Here is a 27659-nt window from a genome sequence, read left to right as displayed (position 1 = left end):
ACTAAGACTGTTACTACTCTCTCTATAGTCACCACTCATTCATATCTCTCCCTTCTTCCATTCTGTCTCTCTTCCCACTCTGATGATCAGCTGATTATCGGCGTTCACTCTCTTAGTACTAAGCTAATTCAATTCTGCCACAACCTCATCTGACCAATCATCACCCACCTGTCATATTTTAAATCTGTACATTCTTTCACAGTCAGCCTGTTTCAGTGTGGCACTGCAACCCTCCTCCACCCCAGCCACCTAACCACAAGACTTTAAACATTTCTTTCATTAAAATATGTAAAATAAACTGTTGTTAAATTTGTGTCAGGTCTCTGCTAATAGAAATAAATATCTACAAAAACTCTCTTCAAATAAGTAAAATCTATGGACTTCTATTGCAAAGTATTTGTTGGAAGTAGCACGTTTATCAATGATTTAGCTAACTAGCTATAGCATTGGGTTTACAGTCAACCTCGCTGTCCCTCTGTATAGCAGCTTCTCCAACCTTGTTAAACACCACAACCTGCTTCTTTGAATCATCACGGATTAAAAGCAAGAGAGTCATGAGTAAAACACCTTGTGTAAGGAGTTGTAATGCGAGTTGCTGCAGCTCATATTGAAGCCACACAGTTGACAGAGACGCTCACTTCATGTTGTTATTACAGACAATAAACTTGGATAGGAGAGAACAACGCTTTGACCTCATTACTGTGCATCATATTGACCACATGGACATAAACAGGTGGCGTTTGGGTTGTTATCTGACTGCTTTTTAGTGCCGGCGCAAAATAATATGATGACTGGACTCAGACTGAGTTGCCGTCTGTCATGAAGCACTCTGTCAAGTTAGCCGCGGCATTGCTTATGCCTCCAATATAAAACTAATGTAGATACCGGACTGGTATTGGATTGGATCTGGCCTATCTCTGACAAAAATCATCCCTCTTACAGTGTGTTTCAATTATGACATAAGCCAAAAAGACCAAACTGAATCTTTGAACCAGACAAACATTCTTATTTTTGCTGTCAAAATGGGCATTTAAGAAAGAGTGTTTATTAGACATCCCAGGATTTTACTTCTTGCCCCAAGTGGAGTTTGCTGCTTGGTTGAGACAAATCCTTGGTAGTTACAATGGTAGAACAGCTGTTTTTAAATGCTGAGCTAGTCACTGGCTGGCCAACAAAGTAGGTACAAAATCCTCCAAGGAGAGCAGAGAAGCTGCAGCCAACTGGAACCAGTGGTTGTGGAGAAGTAGCGCCAACAAGAGCAATGGTTATGGGAATTAGCAATGTCTTTCCAAGGATAAGATCAGGAGATACTCAATAATAAGGAGATAATGTATCCTCTGGGGTAGTCTTGCATGGTTAATGTAAATGAGACAGTTTCAATCCAGATTTTATAATAACTAGAGTTCTCTATCTACAGCCTGGAGTCCCAATTCAGTAAAAAACTTGGTTATAGGAGCAGACAGTTTTCTGGCAAGAGATGAATCCAGAGTTACCCACAGCTCCAGAGTTCACCAGTGCCTTTGGCCACAGATAGTTACTCTTCCAAGGCAGAAAGTTACAGTCAGGTGTTTGGACCCAGAAAGGAAAGGGTTGCAGTCTTTGGAGTTTCAGCACAGTCTAAGCAAATCTCCTAACAACCCAAGTTACTGGGAACAAATGTGTCCATTTCTTCTACATTGAGGCGTCTTCCCTGTTACGACCTCTTCTCCTTTTAGGAATCGATAGTTCAGCTGAGTTGCATAAGAGTTTGACTCAGAGGTGATGATTTTAGCAAGGTGGGTCTTTTGGTAGGGGTATCAACTCTTGAATTCCTTTGTTTTTGTACGAGTCCTTCCATGCCAGAAAACTCTTTCCATTTTGTTCCTTTCAAAATGTCACATGAGCTTTGTTTAATATTCAAAATTATGTCTTGCAGACAGTTTCTGTTGTTCCAATAAAAAGATGTCTGTTTTGTATCACAAAGCTTATTATCAGTCTTTATTTCTGTGGAGTTGTCAAACCAGTGAAACTAAGACTTGTCCAAGAAAAGAAAGCTAAGACTGTCCTAACCTTGTAGACCAGTCCAAAATATCTCTGTGAAACTGGCCCTGGTCTTGGTCTTTTTCATACCCCCTTTCTTCGGAGCCAACTTGCTCGCTCTGTTTCTCACTCTCTCTTTCTCCCAGCGATACCATGGGCACTGCTTCCTGTGCCTGCATGCACAATGTTTGCCAGAGGAGCACACAAGAATCCGAGCTCCACAATCCCTCTTAACCTTTGACCTTGGCTTATTGTTACCTGTGAGCAGCGCTGTGGCAAACACGCTGTACAAGTACTGTACAGCCCTGCAAGCTGTTTGTGTTCTGCAAGTATGGAGGGCAGGGGAGGAGGGAAGGAAGAGAGGGAGCTATTTAATCCCCCCCAAAGGAACTCCCCTCTCAACCCGTATCGTGAACTCACAGGCAAATCGCGTTGCTGGAAGGCACACCACACACACACTGCTGTCTTTTTAATTTCATCAGCTGAAAGAAATCTATACAGTGCTTTGGAATCCGACTTAGCAGCGGAGAGAAGTGAACTATACAGCACCCTGGAATGTAAACAGGTTTCTCACAAACTGTAGCATAAAAATACCACATTGTAACAAACCTCTTGGCTATGATAATGGTCAATAGTACAGATCAGAGGTCTTGGTAGATTTTATGGTTGTTAGTCCTACAGCATATCAATAAGCACAAGTTGAACAAATCCGGAGAACAATCTAGAGGAAAAGCAGCAATCGTATACAAATTATTCAAGCATGGATGGATGAAATATTGGCTTCTAGTGAATGCATTGTATTGATTGTGGCTTTTCTTTTCCCATTATGAGAATAATTATCTTTTAAGAATATTAGGAATGCTGTCATTAAATCCCAATTCAGTCAGATGCTTGTTTTCTGAGCAGAAATGGGCTCTAATCTGCACTGAATGAACACAGCTCATGCATTTTGTTATATTTAAGTACTTAAAAATAGGAATAATAATCATTAGATTTTCATAAAACAGGGCAATACTAAAAAATGCATTTGCAGGCAAATGTCCTTTTGTGGCAATAATGAAAAGACTTGTCAGTTTATGTATAAAATCACAGCGTCACTTGTGCACTTTTTTTCTTTACACTCAATTTGACTCCTGTGACTTGAACCCTACTTTATTCATAATATAATAAGCTGCAGTTCTGATGCTATGCTGTGGTTTTCTAATTTTATACTTTAGCATAACTTTAGGAATACAAACAATCATAATCAGTACGTAGAGTTAGACAGGCCACTGATATGTGCCAACTTTGCATTCATAGCTGTCACACTTAATTATCATGCCAAAATACAAGAAAATACATTGGCTGCAGGAGGTCTTTTGTGAAGTCTTTGTTTTTGTGTACAATTAACTGGCAAGCACACTATATACTTAAGTAAGGTCTATTTTAGGTGAGCATAATTGTTAGTGAGTTGTTTTTATCAGCATGCCTCACTCCCCTTCACCATACCCTATCAAGAGACACCCCTGAGAGGAAGCATTTTGCGCAGCCGCGGCCCAGGCAACCCCCCACTAACCCTGACATTTGTTCATTTACCCGCCCATCTCTCGAGCCCACTTTTATGCCCCCCCTCCCCCCTGTATGGCCACGTCAGTCAGAATTGACCAGTTAGTTTACAGGGAAACAGGTAGGCAGACTCCAGCGAGCCCCCCACCTGTACCCTGAAACACATGAATTTGCACACAGGGCCGACTGCCAGAGATCCTGCTTTACTGACTGAAGTGGAGGGGGGGGGGGGGGGCTGAGGAGGGGGGGGTATGACAAAGACGACAGCTTGTGTGGGGGAACATTGTCTGCGGCTGCGACTAGAAATCTTTTCAGGAAAAACAGGATTTTATACACAATGGTCGTGGGTGTGAAGAAAGGGGGCACATATTAAAAGAAGCGCCTTTATGCGTGCAGAGCTACTGGTTTTTAAAACTGAATTTGCATGGAGAAGGTCCAATCTGTTCTTTTTTTCACCCCTACTAGGCTATAGTGTGACAGACTCGATCAAAGAGGGCTTTCCAGGTTGTCCTTGTTTCCTGGAGAGTAGAGATGATATATCCAGGACAGTGTGCAGGGTAGGAATTAATGCAGCACACTGACTGACACACATCCTTAAATACTATACATTTAGAAGAGATGAAACATGAATTTCTTCTGCCCTCAAGCCTAAATTCATGTGTTTAATCAATAAGAATTAAATGAAAACTACACACAGTAATTTATGGATGATGACTCCCTCACGGCCCAAACAGCATTCACAGCTTCTGACTGGAAACCATGGCAGCTCACGTTCTTCATGCACTGAAACCTCCTCAATCATCTCACCACGGCAACCACAGCACGGAGGTCAGTTGTTATAGAGATGGCAAGAGGCTCGCTAGGTTATCAGCAACAATACTGTGTGTCCGTGTGTTAGTGGAAGTGTGTGTTTGTTGTATGTGGACGGGGGATGGAGCTGACAATTGAGCGGAGGATTCTTATGTAATTCTCCCTTTAGGTGGCGGAGAACAGTGAGAGCAGCAGCCCACACTGAAGAAGAACCTGTTTGTTAATAAGCTGCATGTAAGATAAGATCGATAGTGTTATTACAGGCTGTTTGTCCACCAGAACAAGGGGATCCTGATACGCCAGAGCAAGACGGACACATCCACAGTGACAGGAAGTTAAGTAGGTAATAAGTGGGCATGACCTATAACAAATCTGTGACATAAGGAGTTTTCCCCTTGCATTACAAATTCTAATACAACAGTGGTGCATAATAGTGGTGACCGATTATCGGCCTTGCCAAAAATTGATGCCAATATTTGGCATTTGGCTGATTATCAGTATTGGCATTCTATCTAACCACAATTAGTCAAATTAATTAATAAAAAAAGAGCGGTTCCACTACAAAGTGTGTCTTCCCCTCTGGCTTTATTTTCACTCTCTGCACTTAGCAAATGTCCTGTATACAACACAATCTGATTAGCTAGATGTCACATAAGTTCTAGCCAATCAGCACTAAAGCTTGGGTGCCACTGACACAGTGAGCTTATGGCATCACTTCCTGTTTTCCTGCTGCTACTGTTGCTTTGTGCCGTTTCTCATACTAATGGAGACAGGGCTAAATTCTTTAATATACTTCCTTTTCTGATCATGTAATTTTACTTTTGCAACATTAAATACATATTATTCATTATATGATAAATGCATATCAGTTCCAAATGTCAGCTATCGGTCTCATGGACCACCAACAACTGGCCCTGAAAAACCAATATCGGTAGACCTCTAGTTCTCAACTGGCCGGGCATAAAGACCCACCATCACCTCCTTACAACATACATCCAGACAAAAGATAAATTAAGTATAAAAAACATAATAATAGAAGCTCAGAGGGACAGTGGGCAATAAAACAGTAAACATGCATATTAATAAATAACACAGGGACACAACTAATCAGTTAAAAAGCCAATGGAAACAGGTACAAATGAGATTTTTTGCTTGTTGTCCTGCATGCTGGCAGGCTGAATCTGTCAGTGGACAGCGGCAGCTTAAACTCAGAAAACAAAGGACGGCTCTGATCTGCATGGATCAACTAGGCCTTGTTGAGGGTCCTAACTTTGTACAATTGAGTCAGGTCAGTAAGGACTGAACCTCCCTCTTCTTATGAGAAAATGCAACCCAGATTCACCATTCACCATTTCTCCCAGAAATTGTTGCAATTACAAATGTTTTAGGTATACAAATGTTCGTTTCCTTTATGTGCATTGGAACAACACAAAAAAACTGAAGAAAAAAGACAAAATTGACAAAATTTTACACAAAACTCAAAAAATGGGCCAGACAAAATTATTGGCACTCTTTTAAAACGGTGGGTAAATTGGTTTATTTCAAGCATGTGATGCTCATTTAAACTCACCTGTGGCAGTAACAGGTGCTGGCAATCTAGCTATCACACCTGAAGCCAGTTAGAATGTATAAAGTTGACTCAACCATTGTGTTTCGTGCCTGTGTGTGTCACACCAAGTGTGGAGAAGAGAAAGAAGAGCCCAGAATTATCTGAGGACTTAAGAAGCAAAATTGTGGAAAAATATGAACCACCCCAAGGTTACAAGACCATCTCCAGAGATCTTAAAAATCCTTTGTCCACTGTGTGTAATAAAATCAAGAAGTTTATAACCCATGGCACTGTGGCGAATCTCCCTGGACGTTGACAGAAGAGAACAACTGACAAAAGAATGCAACGCAGGATAGTTGGAATGGTGGATAAACATTAATAACTGCAACAATTTCTGGGAGAATTTCTGGGACGAGCCTTAACCACTAGGCCATGCGACTCAGGGCTTATTGGTTTGCTTGACTGGCGTACCAGCCAATATTGCATTGGTTCCCAACCTGGGGTCTGGGCCCAACCTGGGGTCTGGGCACCCTTGGAAAGCAAACTCAGAATTTTGGCGTTTAAAAGGTAATTTATTTTCAAGAAAAACTTTAAATTTCTAATTTTTGACATTATAAACTAACAATATCTGATTTTAGAGTCATAAATCTGTGACATTGTAAAGTCAAAAATTTACAGGAAACCAAACTGATAACCCCCAGTTTACAGAAAATGTTTCTGCCAAGTCCAGATGATCATAATAATGTGATGATTCTGAACTAAAACCAAAAGTGCTTTATTACTGTTCAGTCCCAGTAAGAAGTATTATTTGACCAGGCTCTCAACTGCAGGACTAATGTTACAACAGCTTCATCTGGTTTGATTTACAAAATTGATGGGATGATGGGAGCATGATGGGAACCTTAAACATTAAAATATCAAAAATCAAACACAACTAGCCTTTGAAAACTCTTTCAAACATGCACCCGAATCCTTGCATGTAGACAGCACACAGAGACACACTCATGTAAGTATACAGCCTTAGAAGGCCAAACATGGATGCCCCCCCCCAATATATCCTGTCTCAATTCACCCATCCTATCATACGAAAGCAAAAAGCCCCCAAAATAATCTGGAAATAAAAGAAACAGCTAAAAACTAATCCATACACACCAGAGAAGCTTAGTAAAAAGACAATGAAACAAATGCTAACAAACATTAGCATCCTGATCTGTCTGAGAGCTTTTTTGAAAGAGTGAGATGAGGTTTGGTGGGGGAACAACTTCCACCAGCTGAACTCCACGTAGGAGCACCTCTGACATTTGTCTGGCTGTAGCTGACAGCAGGATGAGCACCGCTCTAAATGTTAAGCACCTCCAGCTGGGCCTCCATGTTAAGGGCTATTGTTGACTTGTACCAAGGGAGGTTTTGGATAGTTTTGGAAAAAAAAGATGAATGACCTGCATGTCAACTGTATCAGGCTTAAACAAATTCAAACTGCATTTTAAACGACACAAAACATAGACAGCCTTTCTATACTGAGACCTGATGCACCTTCACCCTTAAAGTTCTGCCATAACTCTAAATCCCTTAAACAGGTGCTTAGTTTACTCCTCATATAAATATACATTATTGACAACAATCTGCTCAAATTCTTTAAGTCACTGAAAGACACAAAGAACATGTGTTTGTGCTGTCAGTTAAAGTTAAAACAAAGGACAACAACAGGTGCACAAAGCGTAGTTAAGATTGGATAAAGTTGCTTCATCTGACTCGGAGCCAGGAGGCACTTCTATGTAAAAGTTTGTGAAACCATAAACAAGCAAACTGTTAACCCGGGTTATGAGCATGTTTAGCAACTTTGGAGGGAAAAAAAAATCACATTAAAAAGGAAAATTGTTCAATTCCTCTGCGCCCACCCCCTTGTCATAAGATATGGATGTCCCGTAAGGTTATTTGTGTTTGCTGGGAAATGAAGTGCTCAACTGGATTAAAAACATACTGCATATGTTTGGAAATCTGTTTCCCTGGGCGTATGAGTGGAGTGAGCGAGCGTGAAGCAGCAGCTTGCGTCTCCTCCAAGAGAGAGGGCAGACACTCTCATCATTAGCCGGGCTACAATGTGCTCCTCTACCTGCTCCAATCTGCACAGCCAGGCTCCTCTCTGACGCCAGACAGATGTTCCCAGCACGAGGTGCAAAGTACCGAGAGGGGAAACGAGAGTGAGCAGGAGAGAGGCAGAAGAATGGAAATATTCAGCAGAGTACACAATAAGAGTTTAATTATGAATAATACCAATGGCTCTTTGTTCTCACAATGAAGCTAGCTACGGTTCGCCTGGCCTTTGGGAAATTGTTTTTGGCTTCCATATGGGGGCAGCTGTCTGTCAAAAATAAACACTTAAATCATAACATGCCACAGTAGGATAATTACAGGATAAAGAACAATGCAATTATGTATGTTTATTTGCAATATTGGAGAGGTATTTTTGCTAAAACAAACTTAAGGCTATCACAGCGGTCAAATGTAAATTGTAGCATCAATTTCTTTTTCTCAGGGCCACAGCGTTTTTCACGTTTTTTGCAAAACTTTGCTTGAACTGTGCATGAACAGATTAAGATATCAGGTAATGTAGTGTGGATTCAGAACTATTTATGGCGGGACTGAAGGAGTAATGTGGCTCTTCTTTCTGAAAGGATTAAGATCACCAGAAAGAGCTCAGTCTAAATGAAAAAATGAAACTAGAAAGCATCATCAACGCAGCTGCTTTCTTTTATAGTTAATTCCTTTGTGAACTAAGCCTATGTTGTTCCTAAAGATATGAAACTGTATATAAAAAGTGCATTAGTGTACACAGTATTTCTTCACTACCCTAACAAAAACCTTTCTTGTGTTCTCTCCCGTTTGTCTATAACAAAGGGACAAAGTAAAAATAACAAGTATGCAGTTATGCAGTCAGAAGTTACACGCCTTTAGCTCGCCGTTAAAGGACATCTTGAGGTGTGGAGCAGACGATCTCTGCAGGCCGCAAAATTCACAAACACAAAGCCAGCTGGTCTGATACAGTCACAATACTTCACTGTTTGTATTTTCCTGACCAGCAGCAGAACACAGGCTCTGTCCCCCTGTGGGAGCTGCTACAACAGAGAAGGATGTAAAAGCATGCATATCCCTCGTGCAGTATAATAATAACCAGTACAGAACGCTGTGTGCTGACCTGGCCTTCAATTAGATGGTGAGAGGAAGCTATAAACAAATGATGGCTTCAAATTCAAAGAACTTATTGAAGTAAATCTAGAAATAAATCTCCTGTCCCAAGTCGTATTTCACATTGCTCGTTGATAATAAAAATACTATGCAATGCAATCACACAACAAAACTTTAAGCCTTAATGACTTGCCTCTGGTGGATATATGCGCACAATTTAAATATTTTCAGATTGATTTTTTTTTCTTTTTATGGATCCTTTCTCAAACAAATTACTATAGGCAACAGAAACCCAATAATTATCTTTATGTTCACATTTCTTCACAGCCTTAGTATAGAAAAAGTTATTTCAGACAGCGAGTATCTTTCAAGGAGACAAACCCTCAGCAGACAAACTTCATACATTATAAAAGGTAAGAAAAAATCCATAAAAACCTTAGGCTACACATGGCTGTTTAAATGGGATTTCACAGTGATAATGAACACCTTGGCTTTTCTCAGAGCAGGAAAAGAGCTTTAACTCTTTCGCAAGTTCACATTGCATCATGTTGACTCACAAACCGCCAAAAGTATAATGAGAGAATAAGTATTAACAAGTGAAAGTAACACCCGGTGGTGTATTTGTATAAGCTGCCTCTATTCACATACTAATGATTTGCTTGTTACAGTAATTATCGCTGCGAGACCATACCGGAACATCTGCATTGATTTAGACTCGGAGAGAGCAGAGAGCGGGAGGGAGAGGCTCACAATCTGGAAATCCACTTCCACAGCTAGACAACAATCTGTTGATGGTTATTTTGGTAATTGTCCATAATTGATGTAAAACACTGAGTGTGTTGCAGAAGACTCTAAATTACAGTTTCTGTAGCTCGCTGGGTCATTTAAAAATGGCCTCAGAGCTGAAAATGCACAAACACAATCTAATAATGTGAGTCCTGAAAGAAAAGTGGACAGCTGGTGGGAGAAGACGAGACTCTCAGCCACACGGTTTACACTTTACTGCTCCTGCAGCCAAAAGTAATGATGTGATAAATGATACAGGCAGATAAACAAAAGACCTGACACCAGCCATCAACATTTAAATATTTTGTTACATGTTTAGTTTGCTATATTGCAGATTTAGATTTGTTAAAGATAGAACTAGGGTAGCCTGAACAGATTTTTTTTAGTTATAGAGTGGCTTATTGTGCCATGTAAGTACAAAAGTAGAGGCAACATGGACTTAAAAGACAGCTAAAACATACTGCTGCAGTGGTTAAACTTTTCTAGCGTAGACGCTAAGGGGTAGTTAAGACCTGAATGTGACCTTTTAACCTTCTGTTAACATCTTTTTTAAAACCACAGTATTGTATAAAACAGAAAACGTCTCCGAAAATAATTTAAAAATCAAAAACGCCTGCTCAAAAGATAGCCATAGCTAGCTTTGGTTCAGAATGTATTTTATGCTCCTCACTGACTGTTTTCTTGCTTTTAGTTAATTTACTCACTGTAAAAACTCTTTCGGTATGTCATTTTAAGAGCTTTTGTGTTTTTACTATTAAAGACAGTGTATAGAGTTAAAAACAAGGATCAGGAAAAAGAGAATGATATGTGGTTAAGTGTCAATGGTCAGACATGAACCTGGAGGACCAACTTTCATGGGGCTAACTAATGTTTTGGTTATTCAGTTTAGTCAACATAATTGAAACTTAAGCTAAATATAGCTATGAAAAGTAAAAACAATGAACTTACTAGGTCTGCATTGATTAGCAAGCATATAGCAAAATAATAACTGTTTGACATCTACGTTCATTAGTCTGTCTGTTCTTTGTGAAGCACTTTGGGCTGCATGTTTTTATCTGTGAAAGGTGCTTTACAAATTAACTACCACAGATATAACTAGCTTGGCTGCTCACAGTTTATGGGTTTGACAGTGATGTCTGACAATATTTTTGACATTTTTATTTAATCAATGATAATTAAGACATCATATCCTACTCATCTTTCACATAAAACAATTCAAGGACTCCACGTAATAAAAACTGACACAAATATGGACAATTTAAATCAATTTGGCACAAACATTTATGGAAATGCTTTTTCTAACCAGCAGAGGGCAGTATCAGATCTGGCTTCTTCTTTTTAAATGGAAATTAACTCAGAATTTCTGTAGTTAATCTTCATTAATCTCCCCTGTTTAAAAATTCTACAATTTTTTATTTAAAACTGTTTTTGTTTCCTTTAATTTTTGTTTTTACCTTAAAATAACAGTGGCTTAACCAAAGTGTACTTAGAGTGACATTAAAGCATGTGCTTATTATAATAAAAAAATTTAGTACTCATTAATCTAGGTTAATTTATGCATAAATGCTGATAGCCCTAGTTTTAATTTTTCTCTCTGTTTTGAAAATTAAGGAAATCTTTTTTTTTATTTTTTACAAAAGTTAAAAGTAATTAATGCACAGTGTGTAAAATCTGCCACCAGGGGGCTCTCAATCAAAATGATAACACAATATGACGACCAGCGCTGCTCACCTCTACCAAACTGTTCACTTCTTATTTTTAATTAAGGACTTTGTTCATTTAAATTTAGACTCCATTTTGTTTATTTGCTAAATGGTAAACTGCTGTTTTAATTTCATTGATGACTTCCACATCATGACATAGTAAAGCTATAAACAGATCACTTGCAGCGCAAACCTGGAAAGCCCCTTTTATCAGCTTTCATCCTTCATTATGACAAAATCAACAATGAAATGGAAACACCAATTCATTGAAGTAAGTAGAAGTAAATCTTTACACAACTTAGGAGGGCACGTTAAGGGTAGGGGGTTTGGTATCATGAGGGTGAGCTTGGGGAACTGAACTTACAACAAATGGCAGCTACCATGAGAACACACAGTCTATTACATTTACAAAAACTATGAAATTCTCTGGTTTCAAAAATTGTTGGAAGTATTTGAAGTAATGTAAGAACTCAACTAATAATCTACATAGGATTAATGCTGACATTTCAGTGCAGAAAGTCTAGAAACTGAAATCTTGTTTATTTTCTAAGATATTAAAGAATGATAATAAAAGATTATTATCTGTTCCTAAATATACATGTACTTCAGTCTCATGACTTTATAAGTAAAACTCAAAGAATGCTAAAATCATAATGTTAGAATGTCATTTAGCAGGTAGCTCTATCCAAAGTGGCGTACATCTGACAGGTAGACAGGTGTTTCAGAAGTTAAGGACCTTGTCCAAGGGGCCAAACTGGATACTTATCATACACTGACTGGGATTGTACCAACAGTCTCTGATATCAAAGTCAGCAATGTAACCCACTGAGCTATCCAGCCTCCACTGTAAAATGTTTAACTCTTCTACTTAAAATTCTCTGCCTTTAAAGCTCAGTTCCATTAACAGTACAAAAACTTCATAAAAAAAACCCCAGAAAGTTATTTTTCAGTGATGCAGAAAAACTTGAATTGACCAAATGAAGCTTAATGTTAGCTCATGCAAGACCTGGAAGTCATACTCCCCAGCCGTGATCAGCTGATGGCCAACTGATCCTAATTGTCGCCCCGAGCTCCCCCAGCCAATCAGCTCTTTCTCTCATCACAGTGCTTCATTTAAATATGACGTCCTCGTCACGTGTCTCTGCATGCATCAATGTTGCATAACGCTGCTGCTGGCTGGCTTCACCTCCTCCACCCCAGCCTCCTCCTTTATAGAACAAAGCTGCTGCACCCTCATATCCAGATTCATGCTACTATAGATGAATTGCTTCTGAACAAACTGTATCTATTCAATATGCACTGTTACAAATGTATCCATCCACATGGGGGATTCCAGCTGTGCACTCCCTGGAAAGTCAATGTGTGCTGCTTGACTAACCCAGGGAGCATCTTTTGAGCAGAGCCTTCTTTGCCAAGTTAAACTGTAAATCCATTTTGCAATAAACAGTTAAATGCATGATGAGAATGTTCCTGACTGAATTTCAGTTTTTTGTCATCATCTATCTATATCAGCTCTATTTATAAGGATAAGTTGGTGTGGGTAACAAAAAAAAGATCTTCCCGCTTCTCACTTAGAATTCCACTTAACCTGCCTGTTACTATAGCTGCATGCTAACATACAAAGCTCAATACAAGTAAGTGGCCACAGTAAGTGGCAGCAAAAATCAAGGCTCTTTCTTTGGTTCAAGAGGGTTCTGACACAGCTGACACACAGAGTGAGGAAATCTTCAACACATGAACTGCTAAGTGAAGGGCTAGCACCATAATGCAGCTACAATAAAAGTGAGTGATGAATCTCTAATACACGGGGAAGTCCATTTGCCCTTGGTCTTTCACATTTCTTCCTCTAATGAGACCTCGGCTGCAAAATGAGAGTAAATCTACAGTGCCATCTTCCTCGGTCCATCCTGACCTCACTTCACTCTTGGCTGAATTAAGGAGATCTTTTATCGTCAAAGATATGGGTTAAAAAAAGCACTAATTATGGAAACAACTGGGGCAGGCCTGCCTGACCTTGGACTAATGAATATTTTTGAAAACAATATGGCGGCTTTAGCTCGAGAGAGGATCAAAACGCTGATCCATCTCACACATGAAAGCACGACCCTTGACTTCAGCTGTATTTAACAACACACCATCAAACCTACAGAAAGAGAGATGCACATACAACATGTAAAAATACCATGACGTGAATTAAAGAAATCACACCAAACATATCTAGCATTTCTCAGTCAGACCTAGTTTGGCCTATTGTTTGAATTTAGACTTTTTATACTATAATTGATCTTTATTGCCTTGAAAATCAAAACTGCATGGCACAAAATGCAACATGTTCACATGGACACTTAGAAAAAACAAAACCGAGGTTGTGTGAAGTCACCTAGCCACTCTGGTCAATTAAACACCTCCCACAAGGGGTTGGCATCACTCAAAAGGCTCATTAACCCTTCTGACCAACCACCAGTCACTATCAGACAAACATCCCGCCACATTGGCCAATCCCTGCATGGACAACGCAGGTCAACGCCCACACAAGTGACAGGAAATTGAATTGCTGGAGAGAATGTGGCGTGTCTGAGCACTTGAAAGACATTTGTTTATTCTGGCTGTTCACACGGCCAGACAGACTTTATGGGCTTGAATAAAGGAAGCAAAGGTGATGCCTAATGCAATTTTTTGAGTGGAAATGACTGTTTTGTAGTGTATTATTGATGTTTGAGAGTGATATGAGGTAAATATGCACAGAAACTGGAATGTGGTTGCATAAATCATCTCATAGAGGCGCTCACAAAATTCTGAATTTATACCCACTGAAAGGTTTACTGAAATAAATATCCCAGATACATCACATTTGGATCTCTGAATCAATGTGCATTTACTTAGAGTACAACGTCGTCTTATAAAATGAAACGGGAGCAGTGATGCATCGCTGAAATGTCTTTGTGTGCTTGTTTTTAAGACCACTAGTCTTAATCTACTGGGTTGATCTCCCGGTTCCCGCGGGATTAAAAAATGTCTGCAAACCTCCAAATATTTGAGGCAATCAACAACTCAACATGCATTTGGCGTTAGAATGCAAGACTGTGAAAACACACAAACGAACGGATAAAAAGGAGTGAAATATGAAGAGAAATAAGGGGATCGGAGCCGTGCCCATTTCGGGGGTGTAAAATATGGAGAAGTGTGGATCATTGGGGGAGCTGCTCTGCCTGGGGGAACAGATGAAGGGAGGACACTCTGCCAAGATCTCTCCACTGGAGGGGGAGCTGAGGGACTAGAGCTCTATGGGAGAAAGAGTGTGCGCCTCGCATGCTGCTCTCCTCAATCTCAGTCTCACACGCCTGCATTGACACGTCCCGGGCTCTCTGCAGCAGAGGGAAATTGCTGCTGACAGGGCCTTGCAAACTTTCACAGCCATTTAGAAAGACTTACTCCCACACTTTTGTCACAGGCATTTATTGCACAAGATACATGATATGAAAAATTAACATTTTTTGAACTTGGCATCCTTTTTTTCACCAAGTTAGGCTTAAAAACCATTCATAATTTTTCAGCCTTGCGATCGGGCCCCGGTGCAGATGTAAACACGAGACATGCCAAGTGAGACCTCGAGATTATGAAAATGCACAATTTTCAAGAAAAAAAAACACCCAAACACTACTTCAGAAATTTATACCACCAGTTCCTAATCCAATAACAAATGCTGTGTCCGTGTCGCAAACATGAGGCTGTTTTTTAAACTGAGTGGAGGTTATTACACACTTACTGTACCTGTATGTTCACAACCAGCCAGTGTCTCCAGTCAGCACCCGTTGGGTTCGTATGGCTCGGAGCATCGGGATCAATCATCACCAGAACATACTTCATAGTCTGCAAACAGAAAGAGATTCATACATTAGGACTTCTGATACTGACAATGTGCTTTACTACAGTGCCACACACAGTGATTGGCCCAGAGGCAGCTCCACTAACAGCGGCACCTGATCCCTTTTTGCTTTCTAAATGCAGCAGCCATGTGCTGTTTGTGCATCACATAGCCAGAGGCTCGACATCCATCTCTGCAGCTCACAACACTTTGTTTAAATACTTCAAAACAAACCTCCCTTTACTTTCAGAGCTTTGGAGAAATGCTGCACAAGTGTGAATTTTATTCTATTAAAAATATTTGTGATTTTTTTTTAAAGCTGTCACTTGATTTGTCAAGTGGGTGCACAAAGCTGACAAAAACCAGCTCATACCAGAAGGTTGGGTTTGCCTTTTGTTTGCTTGACACGTAATCTTAACACAGTTTTACTCCAGCTGTCAAGGCCAAAATGTTGCTAAGAAAAAAAGAGACAATTTTTGAACTAAAAAGCAAGGAATGAACGTTGATAAAATGGTTAAACACATTCAGATATATACTCTGCAAACATTTTAAAGGACTGTTTTTGTAGCAGGAGTACAGCTCTGATATCCTCAAACTTAAAATCATTACTGTGACATCAATAAAATGACAAGATTTTGGATCCAACAGCCAATCCTCTCGTTAACATATTCACAGTAACTTTCTGCCACTTACACAGTATCTTTGTACCCCTCAATCTGTCAATAGATAAAGTGAGAGAAAAAGCATCTTAACTAACACTCGATTGCAGTTATTGGACGTTGACTTGGCGGCTTAACTGCCGGAAAATCTTCATTCTGTCTGTCCCTAAAAGTTAGAGAATTATGAGAGCAGATTGAATTATTGCGAGAGCACATTTGTCATCCCTGGTCGTGTGCCCAAAATCTGCCAGACCATATGATGGGCTTTTTTTATTTTGTTCACTTCCTCTACAAACAGAGACATTAATCAGGGCTGCTTCAATCCACGATGTCCTCTTTCACCGCAAACTGAAACATAATGATATCAGCTTTAATGCATATAAAACAGATGCATCGCTACTCTGACTGCCAGACATTTCAAAGAATCAAAATGTGTAAACATGAACCTCAAATTTCTGTTTGTTGTGTCCTATGGAGACATTCCTCTTGAAGGGCTCTTAAAAAATTATCGTAAGCCGATGTACTTGAATGAGATAAAGAAGTAGTCATGTATTTTTCTGCAGATGCTCATTTCCAGAAGGATTCTCTGCCTACCTGACAAGCAGTAATAAGCGTAAACAACTAAGCCTAATAATAGGATAATACTGTAGTCTCAGCGATAGTGCCTGCAGGTAACATCCAGACACACCAGCAACAATAGAGCCTCCTCCACAGCCTGTCAAAAGTGACTCTATATCAGTGACCCCCCCGGGCAGCTTACCAACCATGACCTGTTGCCTTCTGAAGAGTTGTAATCCTCATTTGTACATGTTTGCTACTAGGCAAAGACACTGTGATAATGTAGTTACACTAATATTTAAGTCAGACCCTGATGTATGCACAAATAACACAACAGCACTCACACAAACATGCACTCACATCCTAAAAGGTAATTAAAGCATTGAAATTAAAAATGACCTGCAGTCACAATTATCACTGAAAGGAATAGCACTTTATAGGATATTTCACGTAACTTACCATGGATGGAGATACAGTGTATAGGGCAGGCTTAGTTCTCCAAAAGCCAAATTTAGAACAACATAAGAACGTTTCACATTCAGTTCAAACTGTAACAACGAAAAAACGTGGCCTATTTATGGTGGGCACTGAATTTCAATGATTTCTGCACATATTTACTGCTCGAATCTCTACCTGTAAGAACTTGGCTGCATGGTCCAGCTGGCACAGGCGAGCAAATAACACAAGAGGCTCCCTCCATGCTTGCACTTCACACATTGTGGCATGTACCCTTCTCTCTTACAAGGACATTTTTTTTCTCTCCATCTGTCAAAATCCACATTAATTACACAGAGATATGTGTGAAAGACTCCAGGGAAAAACAGATGCATATTCTGCCATCTGAAATAATTTATCAGGGCTCCAACAAACTAAATGTATATCAAACATGTTTTAACAGGGCTAATACTCAGAGCTGGAGCGGGCACACAGTTTCCATAAATATGCTGTTCATGTGATCACTAATTGTATCGAGAGAAGTTTACAACAAAGCCTTGGCTTTCCTTAGAGCTGCAATGAACAAATTGATCACTCATGACAATAAATTTATGAGAATTTGGAGTAGGGCTGCAAACAATTCAATACTTCGATGTTTTTTTGATGATGCATTATTGATACAAGGAACTACTTCATTAGAAAAGTGCCAAAGAGATAAATTAATCCATTGAAAAATGTACATAAAACTCCAACAAATTTGAGCAATGCATACATTTGTGGTAGTTTTTTTGCAATTATTGATAACTGAAAACAACAATGTTCCCAATAGGGGTGTCCCAGACTAAGGATTTACATAGTTTAATCCACCTGGTCAGTTTTTGGCAGTAATCCACAATTCCTCTGATTTATACACAGCAGCCACTACATAAAAAAAAAATTAAATAACAAACAAGCTTTCTACAGATGCATTGATTATGAAAATTAGGGCCAATGCAGATTCTAATGTTAAACCAGGGTACATTCAGAAAATCTGACATTGAATTCAATACTTTTAAAGACCTTTTTCAAGACCCTCTCAATATGTTTTAAGACCTGTCTCTTGTGTTTTTAATTTTTTAATGAGCTTCATTAGTGACACAGTTGGGTGCCTGTTTTGTCCAGACTGTAAGATAAAAACGTGAAAACACAGTCAAGACAATGCAGATAGTCTTTTTTATCGTAGTATGCAAATAAAGCTTTGTTTGAGATGCTAGCAGTGCTAACAATAACAGACTGTGCTAGTATTATACTGGCAAAGCTGCTTTTAATCTGCAAAATCCTGTAAAATGTTAATAAATGTCAGCCCCAGCCTCAGCTCCAACATCTTTACCGACCACTTCTCAGAAAACCTGCATCTACCTATCATCTATGCACTTACACTTGATCACATAGTAAACTTGCTAGCTGGGGGCACAGAGGAGCTTTAAGGATGCATGCACTGATAGATCTGGTAGAGCTCCATCAGAATCAGAATGCTCAAAACTAAATGTAAAACAAAAGCAGAAAATCTAGTCTGCAATCTCTTTTGACAAATATACAAATTTAAAACAGCTACAAAATCTAAGACCTTATGGTTAATTGCTAAATTGATTTATCACCTTTTAACAGTTTTTAAGACCCTGCAGACACCCTGCTAACATAATTTAACCCATGTCGATATTACTTGTTTATTATTCACTTCTTTTGTTGTACCACTCCTAGAAAACCAGTATTTTCTCTCACATTTGACCATGAAAAAAACAGAGTTTGGTCATTTTTCTTCGCAGTAAAAAATTCTTCATTTGATTCTGCAGCTAGATATACCAGATGACAGCATAATAAGATACAACAGAAAAAGACTGATAAGTGACGTCTGTTCATGCCATATCATTTGGTAAGTGGCTGATGTTTGTGAACAGGGCTGATTTTGGCCAATATTGATGTTACACCGATGCATCCGTGAAGCTTTAACATGCACTGAATTCTAGTCTTTTAAACTTATGGTGAATTCCTGGGTGCTGTAGAAGAGTCCAGAGAAGAACGGAGGTTGACAAACTACAATAACTAAGGTGGTATCTCACTATAACATTGTTATTGTGTATTGTGTATTTGAATGAGAGCTGGGATGATGAGGAGAGAGCGTTTTTCTTCCTTTTCCATGGCCTTCTGTTTAACCTTGTTTTGGTAAGCTGTAGGTGAACAACAGTGAATCAAGTCTGATATTAAAAACACTACATGTAAATCAAATTAGCAGTACAGAACACACACTTTTTGATTGTAAAAACACTGAAAGAAAACTTTATCAGACGTGCAATAACAAAGATACTTTGTTGTTATGGTTGTCTTCAAAAATGTTTTCAATCCAAAGCTTGATATTGATCCGAGTCCTTATCAATACCACTATCAATACTTTTCTGTTTTGTGGTGAAAAGACAAATTATAATCAGGTTATAACAGAAGTGGTAAAAGATGAGTAAATTCTGAGTTCTAAAATTAAAAAGGTCATGATTCAGTATGTTAAATCACACATTTCTCATCCTCACAGCTGTATTTATTCAACTTTCTTGTCAAAAACTGAATCTTGGTTTTGTTGATGTTACATGTGAACGCATCATGACGTTTTATATAGGCTACATTAGCGTAATCATTTTTTTACTCTCCTTGAACACATCTTAGTGTAACGGTCTGTCAGCTCATTAAGTGAGCTCATCAACTTCTAATCTTTCAATTTCAACACCAGATTGATATTTTTAACTAACTGGAGCTTCTTCAAATACTGTAACTGCTTTTCATGGACTATTTGAGCAGAAGAGGAGTATCCTACCACCCCACCAGTCTGAGTTTGTTTTTGTTCCATCAAGCTGACAGCCTAAGGTAGGCTACTTCAATTCAGTTTAACTTGATCCATACTGCAGATGTATTTTGATCTTATGAATTGATTAGCCTATGGCAAAGGTGCTCTTTAGGCCTACCTGCCTGTCTGCGTGTCTGCACTCACACAGACATTTACAGGGAGAGGTGCAGGCAAGAGCAATACCTACCTATGTAGTACGCTGTCTGGACATTATGGTAACGGTTTCATCTCTAATCACAATAGGCAAGGAGTCACAATTTTTAATGGAGAAAACTAACTTAAAATGATCTTTATCATTAAGAACCCCCATATAGCTGGAATGGAACAATCCTCATTTCATAAGCAGGTGTTTGATTACAAGAGTGACCGTGGAATGAGGCCATTTTGAATGAATATTTGACTTTCTGGGGTCATTCCAGTTGCCAATAATGCTGTCTAGAACTTTAATTTTGTTGCTGTGGTATCAGCAACCAACAATTTTTTGTAACAAATCAAAGATGAAATTCTGGTATTGTGACAACCCTAATTTGGAGGGCAGTCAAGGCTATTAGTTTATTTTCTCTGTTTCTATGTCAACTTAAGTCACACTAAAGTTTACAGTAAAGGATGTGAGATGTCATGTGCAACCTCTGCTTATAATGGCTTTAACAGGACTATTAAAGTGTAATAAAACTTTCAGAGCTTGCAGCAGAAGTGAAATCTCCGTAGGTGTCAGTCACAGACCACAGAGTTCCGTTGGGTCATTATACAGGAGGGGATGTGAGGCTCCTGGGTGCAGGCTGGAGGTGGGGGAGATTGAGCCTGCATTCTCTTGGGATTAACCTCCCACTGCCTGCTGTGATCACAGCAAAACGGCCCACCGGGACCACACCTTAGACACCAGGAGGACGGAACAAAACCCTTCAGCTGACTGGGCGTCTCTGTCGCAGCCAGTGGTGGAAAGAAAAGGAGGAGGTGCATTTATGGAGAACATTAACTTTTTTTGTGACGTTGTATTTTGCATCTGTTTTCCTTTGTTTAATTTTCTTCAAGATATGACGTGAGACTCCAACACTGGGTATCAATGAAAATAACTGGAAATAATTACAGTAAAACCAAAGATTGGGAAGAACAAAGGCCGGGGAAGACCAGGATTGTCTCTGAGGATGAAACTACTGGCTTACCTTTGAGTGAACTCTGCTGGGGATGAGAATCAGAGAGATGTCTAATCGCTGCTCTCGTAGAAGCTGCATGGGCTATCGAGCCCCGCTCTGCTAACTGATGACACCACGAAGGGCGAGAGAGAGTTAGCGAGGGGGAGGGAGGGAGGGAGAGAGGAGAGGCCCCTGTGTGAGTTTACAAGTTCATGCTTTATCCCTGACCCAATACCAAACAGTGTCGTCCGTGCAGCTGCCTATTAATACACCCATCGCTTTATCCCCCTGGTTCTTCATCTCCGTCAGCCTCTGCGCACAGAACCCACAACGATTCATTAAACGGTCAACTGCGCTCACCGCTCGACCCGGGGCAAAGCAGAGCATCGATCTCAAAGCCCTGTTTAAGTAGCAAAAACACTGAAACTCATTTGGTAATTAACAGGTATCTGTGTTGTGATTAAGAGACGGCGATGGCTTAACAACCATCGACTGAAGCTTAGAGCAAGGTCGAAAGATTGATCTGCAAATACAGAAAAATAGAACCTGAAACACAACTGTAATGGTTAATTTTTTTGAAACGGTGATGAAATTTAAGCAACAGTTTCATTGTTTTTGCAGTCAAACACGATTCTTAAATATTTTAAACTGAAATTAAATCCGTAATGTAACATGTGTGGACAATAAAATAAAAGATGAAGTGATAAGGCTTAATTTCAGAGGCAGAATAATGAAGCAGATAGACCAAAATAGAGTAACTGATGGAGAAAGGTTAACAGAAGTTCCATCAGCAGAGTACAAAAAGGAGGTTCATCCTGGTCAAAGGGAGGTCAAAGGTCAGCCAGGCAGCAGTAATTGAATCCTGACCAGAGATTGGGGGGTGTAGACCCAAAAATGAGATGGAGATAGGAGGAGGCTGCGGTATTCACCTAGAGGTCACGACCCTTACAGGTGAGGAGGTCCTCATTGACATTAATAACAGCCGAAGCCCCCACCTCTGATCTGCAGAAGATTTGAAACCTCATTGTTCCTGACCGCAAGCAGCATTATCAAATCTGATTCATAGGCAGCCAGAGAGGGCAGATCAGCTATCCTGCCTCAGAGGAACTAGGTGCTGAAAATACAGAGACATTTATCTGATGACTGAATAACTCTGTTTTTATAACATACTCTGAGGCATTGCCTGAAAAATCTTGCTTTGAGCTTGGAGCACTCTTAGCCAGGCATGGTTAAGGTCTAAGACTTCAGGATCTATGATCCATTTAAGGAAAGATATAAAGTTGCACAGCAGGAAATGAACTACAAGTATTACTTTTTACATTTCCAATTTCTGTGCTTGCACCAGTTTAAAAAAATACAATGAGCACAACGTAGGCAGGAGTTTCTTTTCTAATTTGGGTTAAACCCTCTTTAATGTCAAAGTGAAACAGATTTCTTAAAAAAATGGTCAATTAAATAAAAATATGTGAGGTCAAATATGTGATGTCATAAATATTCACCCTTTTTAATTGCTAATTGGTTCTAATAGTCTCACAATCAGTGAAATGGGAAACGTGCAGTGGACATAAATGATTGAAGTATAAAGACACCTGTGTCTGGAAGGTCCAGTCACTGGATAATCAGTAATCCTGGCTACCATTACACCTTGAAAATAAAAAAAAACTCGCCAAACCACTCAGAGAAAAGGTTTTTGAAAAGTAAAAGTCAGGAGATGACTTAGATCTTATTGAGACCTATCCACACAGAATCAGTGCTGTGATTGCAGCCAAAGGTGCATCTACTAAATACTGACTTAGGGGTGAATATTTATGCAATCACTTATTTTACATTACATTTTTTTGTTTAATTGACATTACTATGAAGAAGTCTGTTTCACTTTGACATTGAAGAGATTTTTGTATGTTTTTTTGGCCAAAAAAAATCTAATTATATTGACCATGATTCATTTACAAAATCAACAAAAGGGTAAAACACCATAGGGGGTGTCTAATAACCTGCTAAAAACTCCTCTGAACAGCTTTAAAATAGGACCGTCAAACAAGTAGAAATTTTAATCGCAATAAATCTAAGAATTTCTGTACAAAGTCACACTTAATTTCACCTTTGCTGCATTTTGAAATTCTACTATTTGCATTTAAAATGTCTTTGTTTCATTTTGAAATTCATACATATTAAACTAAGGGTAATTGACTTTCTGTTTGGATATTTTGAAAATAAGGAACTTCATGTAGTTTTAAGATCATGACATGACCTTAACCATGGGAAAAGGATTTTGTTATGGATTAAAAAGGAAATAAGGTAACAGGAAAAGGTAAATATCTGGTATCACATGCTGCAGATGACCTTTGACTTGTCCACTGACCTCTTGTGAGTTCTTTAAAGTAATGATTCATTAAAATGCAGTGGTTTCCTTCGTTTAAATCATCATATGTGGCTGCAGACGCTGCAGTGGCTTAACCAAGGTGTGCTCAGAAAGACAACAAAGCATGCAGTTAATCACAATTTTAAAAAGCATCTAATTATGGGCCTTAATCACTCACGATTAATGCATTAATGCTGATAGCCCTACTTGAACTTGTTATCCGAAAAATATGTGGCGCATTCACAAACAAATACATACACATACAGTCATATCCAGAGGTAAAGGTGGTAAGTAATTTAACTTAATGCACCATATCACTTTGGTGCACAGTGATTGTTATAAGTGCTCAGAATTATTATACAGGATGATTTGGGGAATTTCAGAACAGCCAACAACAGCAACAGCTCCTGTATTATTATTCAGATATATTATTGACACATATAAATGATATGCAAACAGAATGCCAATACTCCTCAGTGTGTTCTTAAGCACCTCATACAGTGCGGGCTGCTCACTACCTCCAAACCTGCCTATTTTTAACTCAGCCTCCCTCCCACACAGGAGTGGAGTGTGAAGTGGCTCATAAATCCACACTTGGAGGAGCCACATGGTCAAAGGAAAGTCACATGTGGATACAAACGCATATTCTCGGCCTAAAGACAACACAGCTCCTAGATTCCCGCTGGGTAGCCGAACAGAGGAGTGAGCCGCGGCATGAGGAGGCAGCAGTTCAAGAGGAATCAAAGAGGAATGTGAAGCACAAGTTTACATAATTACATAATCACATTAACAATTTTTTATTTGTCTGAACATAAAAGCATGTATTACAATGCTACGTTTAATCAAATTAACACATGACAGAAGGTACGGCTAGGCCAGGAATGATTGTTTATAGCTTATCCTGCACATTGAATATTAATATCCTCTTTATGTGTCACAAGCTAATTCCAGAAACATCCATTTATTTAAGCTTTTAAAAGCACAAAAAAACAGCTGCCTGATACTCTGATAAAGTGTTTGAATTCAGTCAGTCCTGAACTCTTGTTTATAAAGCCTTGTACTTCTGTGGATCCAGCTGGAAATGCTGTGAAGCCATAGCTAACAGTAAGATGGTTCACAGTCTGATTGGAGCTTGAGGGGGGTGAGGGAATTAGCAGCAGCCTAGGGAACCATTTCTGCATTTCTCTCAACATCGAAGACTTCTTTCAGCGCACCATGCTTGCAACACAGCCGTGCTCATGTTAAGCTTATTAGTCACCCTGGATGCGATCTTGCTAGCTGAGGCTTTCAACACTTTCTAGTTGTGGCTTTACACACATACACCTACTCACTGCCATGGAAGCATTTCTGCAAATGCACATGCTCAAACACAGTAACTACCACTAACAGGTACTCTGAAGTAACATGCAGCCGGGCGCTGGGATGTGAGCCTCTGATCCAGGCCATGCTAAATGAGGCAAGAGAGAAATATTTTTGTCATGTACTCTGGCTGCTGCGAGCAAAACACAGTCAAACAGGGCAAATTACAGCACTGGACTCATATCCATAATTAGTCTGTCAAGCATGTCACACTCTGAAAAACATGGATCTGCTATTTTACCACCAAGTGCAGCCTATAAAAGTTAATGGTGAGCACATTCTAATTACTTCACCAGGATTTGGGAATCTAAATCAACTATTTTGATTCTTAAAGCACTTTGGGGAATTTGGGGAAAAGAGAGTGAGATAATAAAAGATTTGGGATAGAGGATGTTTCAGATATTTCACCATAAGTAGGACTTAAAAACTACGACTTCACACTGTGCATGACATGAGATTTGAAAGCTGCAAACACCTAAAGGTCAGATTTGACACGTGGTCTAAAAATGATCTTCATCCCAGTCGTCATGTTTAATTAGGGTGGATATTTGGCAGCTGCTCTTATGGAAATAAAATTGTTCATTTTCATATGAGAAATTGGAAGAATGAAAGCTTGAGAAAAATTATCATTGTTGTTTATTTTAAGAGGGGAATAACTGCTTTTGTTACATCTTTTTTTGCCACATTTTTATGACTCAAGACGGTCTTAAATTGATCTTTATTGAAATGAAATAAATTAAAGGCTTCTAACACTTCATGGAGAAGCATCCTGCACAGACACAATCTGAAAGCGGTGGGACTCATGCTGCCATGAAGGGAGCTTTAGTTGTAAGCACTCTGACACCCATTCCTATTTGGCCATCAGAGCTGTTAAAGGTGTCAGGCCTGTTCACAGGCACTGTGTGTTTCACCAGCCAAGATGGCTTCCACATTTTTTCTATCATGATTAATTATGGTTTCTGATGGTAGTACAGTGAGAAAGTGTAAATTATTCCCACATTTTCTTGTGCCCTCCGTTCAGTCACTGTTGTGTAGGAAGATGCTATTGACGCCATCCATGGATGGCGACCAAAAGGCATCTACATGGGGTGGCAAACTCTAGTGCCTATTAAGGGGTGGAAGTGGTGGTGGGGGGTGCTTGGCGTGTGGGCTGAACCTAGACAAGACTGCCAGTTGACAGGGCCAGATTTTCCAGTATGGAAGAGTCTTGTTTCAGTGGGCGACGCTGGGTGTTGGGAGACTGGGAGAGAGGACTGCCCAGGGCTTGGAAGCTTGAATCAGAATATTTCAAACAGACAAGCACCGTCTGTGTTCCAGTGTCACCAGCCCACCCGTCTGACAATCAGGGCCATGTCATCACGCGGGCTCTGAGTAATTCAGGGAGCACTCTTATCACCTTAGAAGATGTGGCAAATTCAGACGTCAGAGCAGTCTGAGGTCTCGACGGCAGAAATAGCATTAAATGATACATAGCACAGACATAAGGTACAGTAAAATGTTCACCTACAGGCAAAAACATCAAGCACATGAATAGCAAAGCTTGGTGAAATGCAACCACAATGCACGCTTTGCTTCCACAATATGTCTTCAAAAACACTCAGTGTGCACGCTGCGCTGAAAATCCTTAGTTTTGGAGAACTGGCTGAAATAAAATAATTCGTCTGACAGATCATTTTGTGTATGTTGATATATTTAGCGCTGTCAGGGGGGACATCACAGAGAATGGCACTTATATCACAATGCAAAAACTGTTATCAGAGGAGGTACAGGTTTATGGTTCAAGGGCTCGTCCATTCATAGAGAACAAGCTCAGCCTCTCTGCCTGACACACTGATAAAGACAGCACAAATAAAACAGCTCCACAGCTCCATCTTTGCCTCTCCCCAAGGGAATAATATATCACCCATCTGAATGTGGCACATATTGAATCATTTCCAGCGCTGATGATTCATTTGAATAAATCAGCCGTTTTATTTTGCCAACTTGAACTGATACTGAAATAAGGAAAAACTGAAGTCACATTGTTTGATATGAGGAAGGACAGGTGTTGGAGCGTTCTATAGCACTGCTAATCCTAATCCCCTTTCAAGCAACAATTAATGACTACAGCAATAATCTTTGCACATATGTTGTTGCAATTCCTTTTTGACTGTCAACCATAACCTGCCTAACTCCCATAGACCAAATCCAGGGGGATATGTCGCTGCAGGCAGATAGGATCTTATCCTGGATTTGCATAGATAAATGTACAGCAATAATTCAAGAAGCACATGGGACAGGCATACTTTTGACCTGAGATATTCTCTCAATCTGACCTTGCACTATTGATGAGCTCTCAGGAGCTTAATTTTCAAATAGGGTTGATCCACAGAACCACACATGTTTCATCTGTGAAAACTCTCCACAAAAAATCAAATATTTAAGGGAAAAAATTAAATATGGAAGCTTTCTGAAACAAAAACTTTCAATGTCTTCCACAAAAAGCAGCGGATGCACAGGATCAGCCTATCGGCAAAAATGAAAAATCAGCAGCTTGTGCAATGAAAGGGTTATATCCGCATTCAAGCTAAGAGACATACTCTAACATACACAGACACAAATCCTGTTGAGCTGAGCCGAGCACAGATACCCTACCAGCCCTCCAAGGCACAATTAGGATTTCACGGGGGGAAGAAATCTACATTCCTGCACACATGAAAAAAGTCCTTTCTCCCTCCCCACAACAATATCAACTTTTTACTCAAGGAAAAACCTGAAGCACCACTCGATAGGATTTGGACAAAGAAATAAAAACAAAGCCAGGAAAAATCTAAATTTA

At 39.6% G+C, this 27659-nt stretch overlaps 1 protein-coding gene across 1 annotated transcript in view; it reads right to left on the bottom strand.

Moving 5' to 3' along the window:
* The window catches only part of LOC121509429 (phosphatidylethanolamine-binding protein 4), a 90656-nt gene that overhangs the window by 39444 nt on the left and 23553 nt on the right, over window positions 1-27659 (bottom strand). The window contains exon 4 of the mRNA XM_041786804.1: window positions 15370-15468. Within this exon, the coding sequence (XP_041642738.1) occupies window positions 15370-15468 (99 nt within the window). The remainder of the gene's footprint in view (window positions 1-15369; window positions 15469-27659) is intronic.

This window comes from Cheilinus undulatus, linkage group 5 (assembly GCF_018320785.1).
Source record: "Cheilinus undulatus linkage group 5, ASM1832078v1, whole genome shotgun sequence".
Taxonomy (NCBI): domain Eukaryota; kingdom Metazoa; phylum Chordata; class Actinopteri; order Labriformes; family Labridae; genus Cheilinus; species Cheilinus undulatus.
Note: the sequence above shows the minus strand (reverse complement) of the source record. Positions and strands in the feature narration are given on the sequence as shown.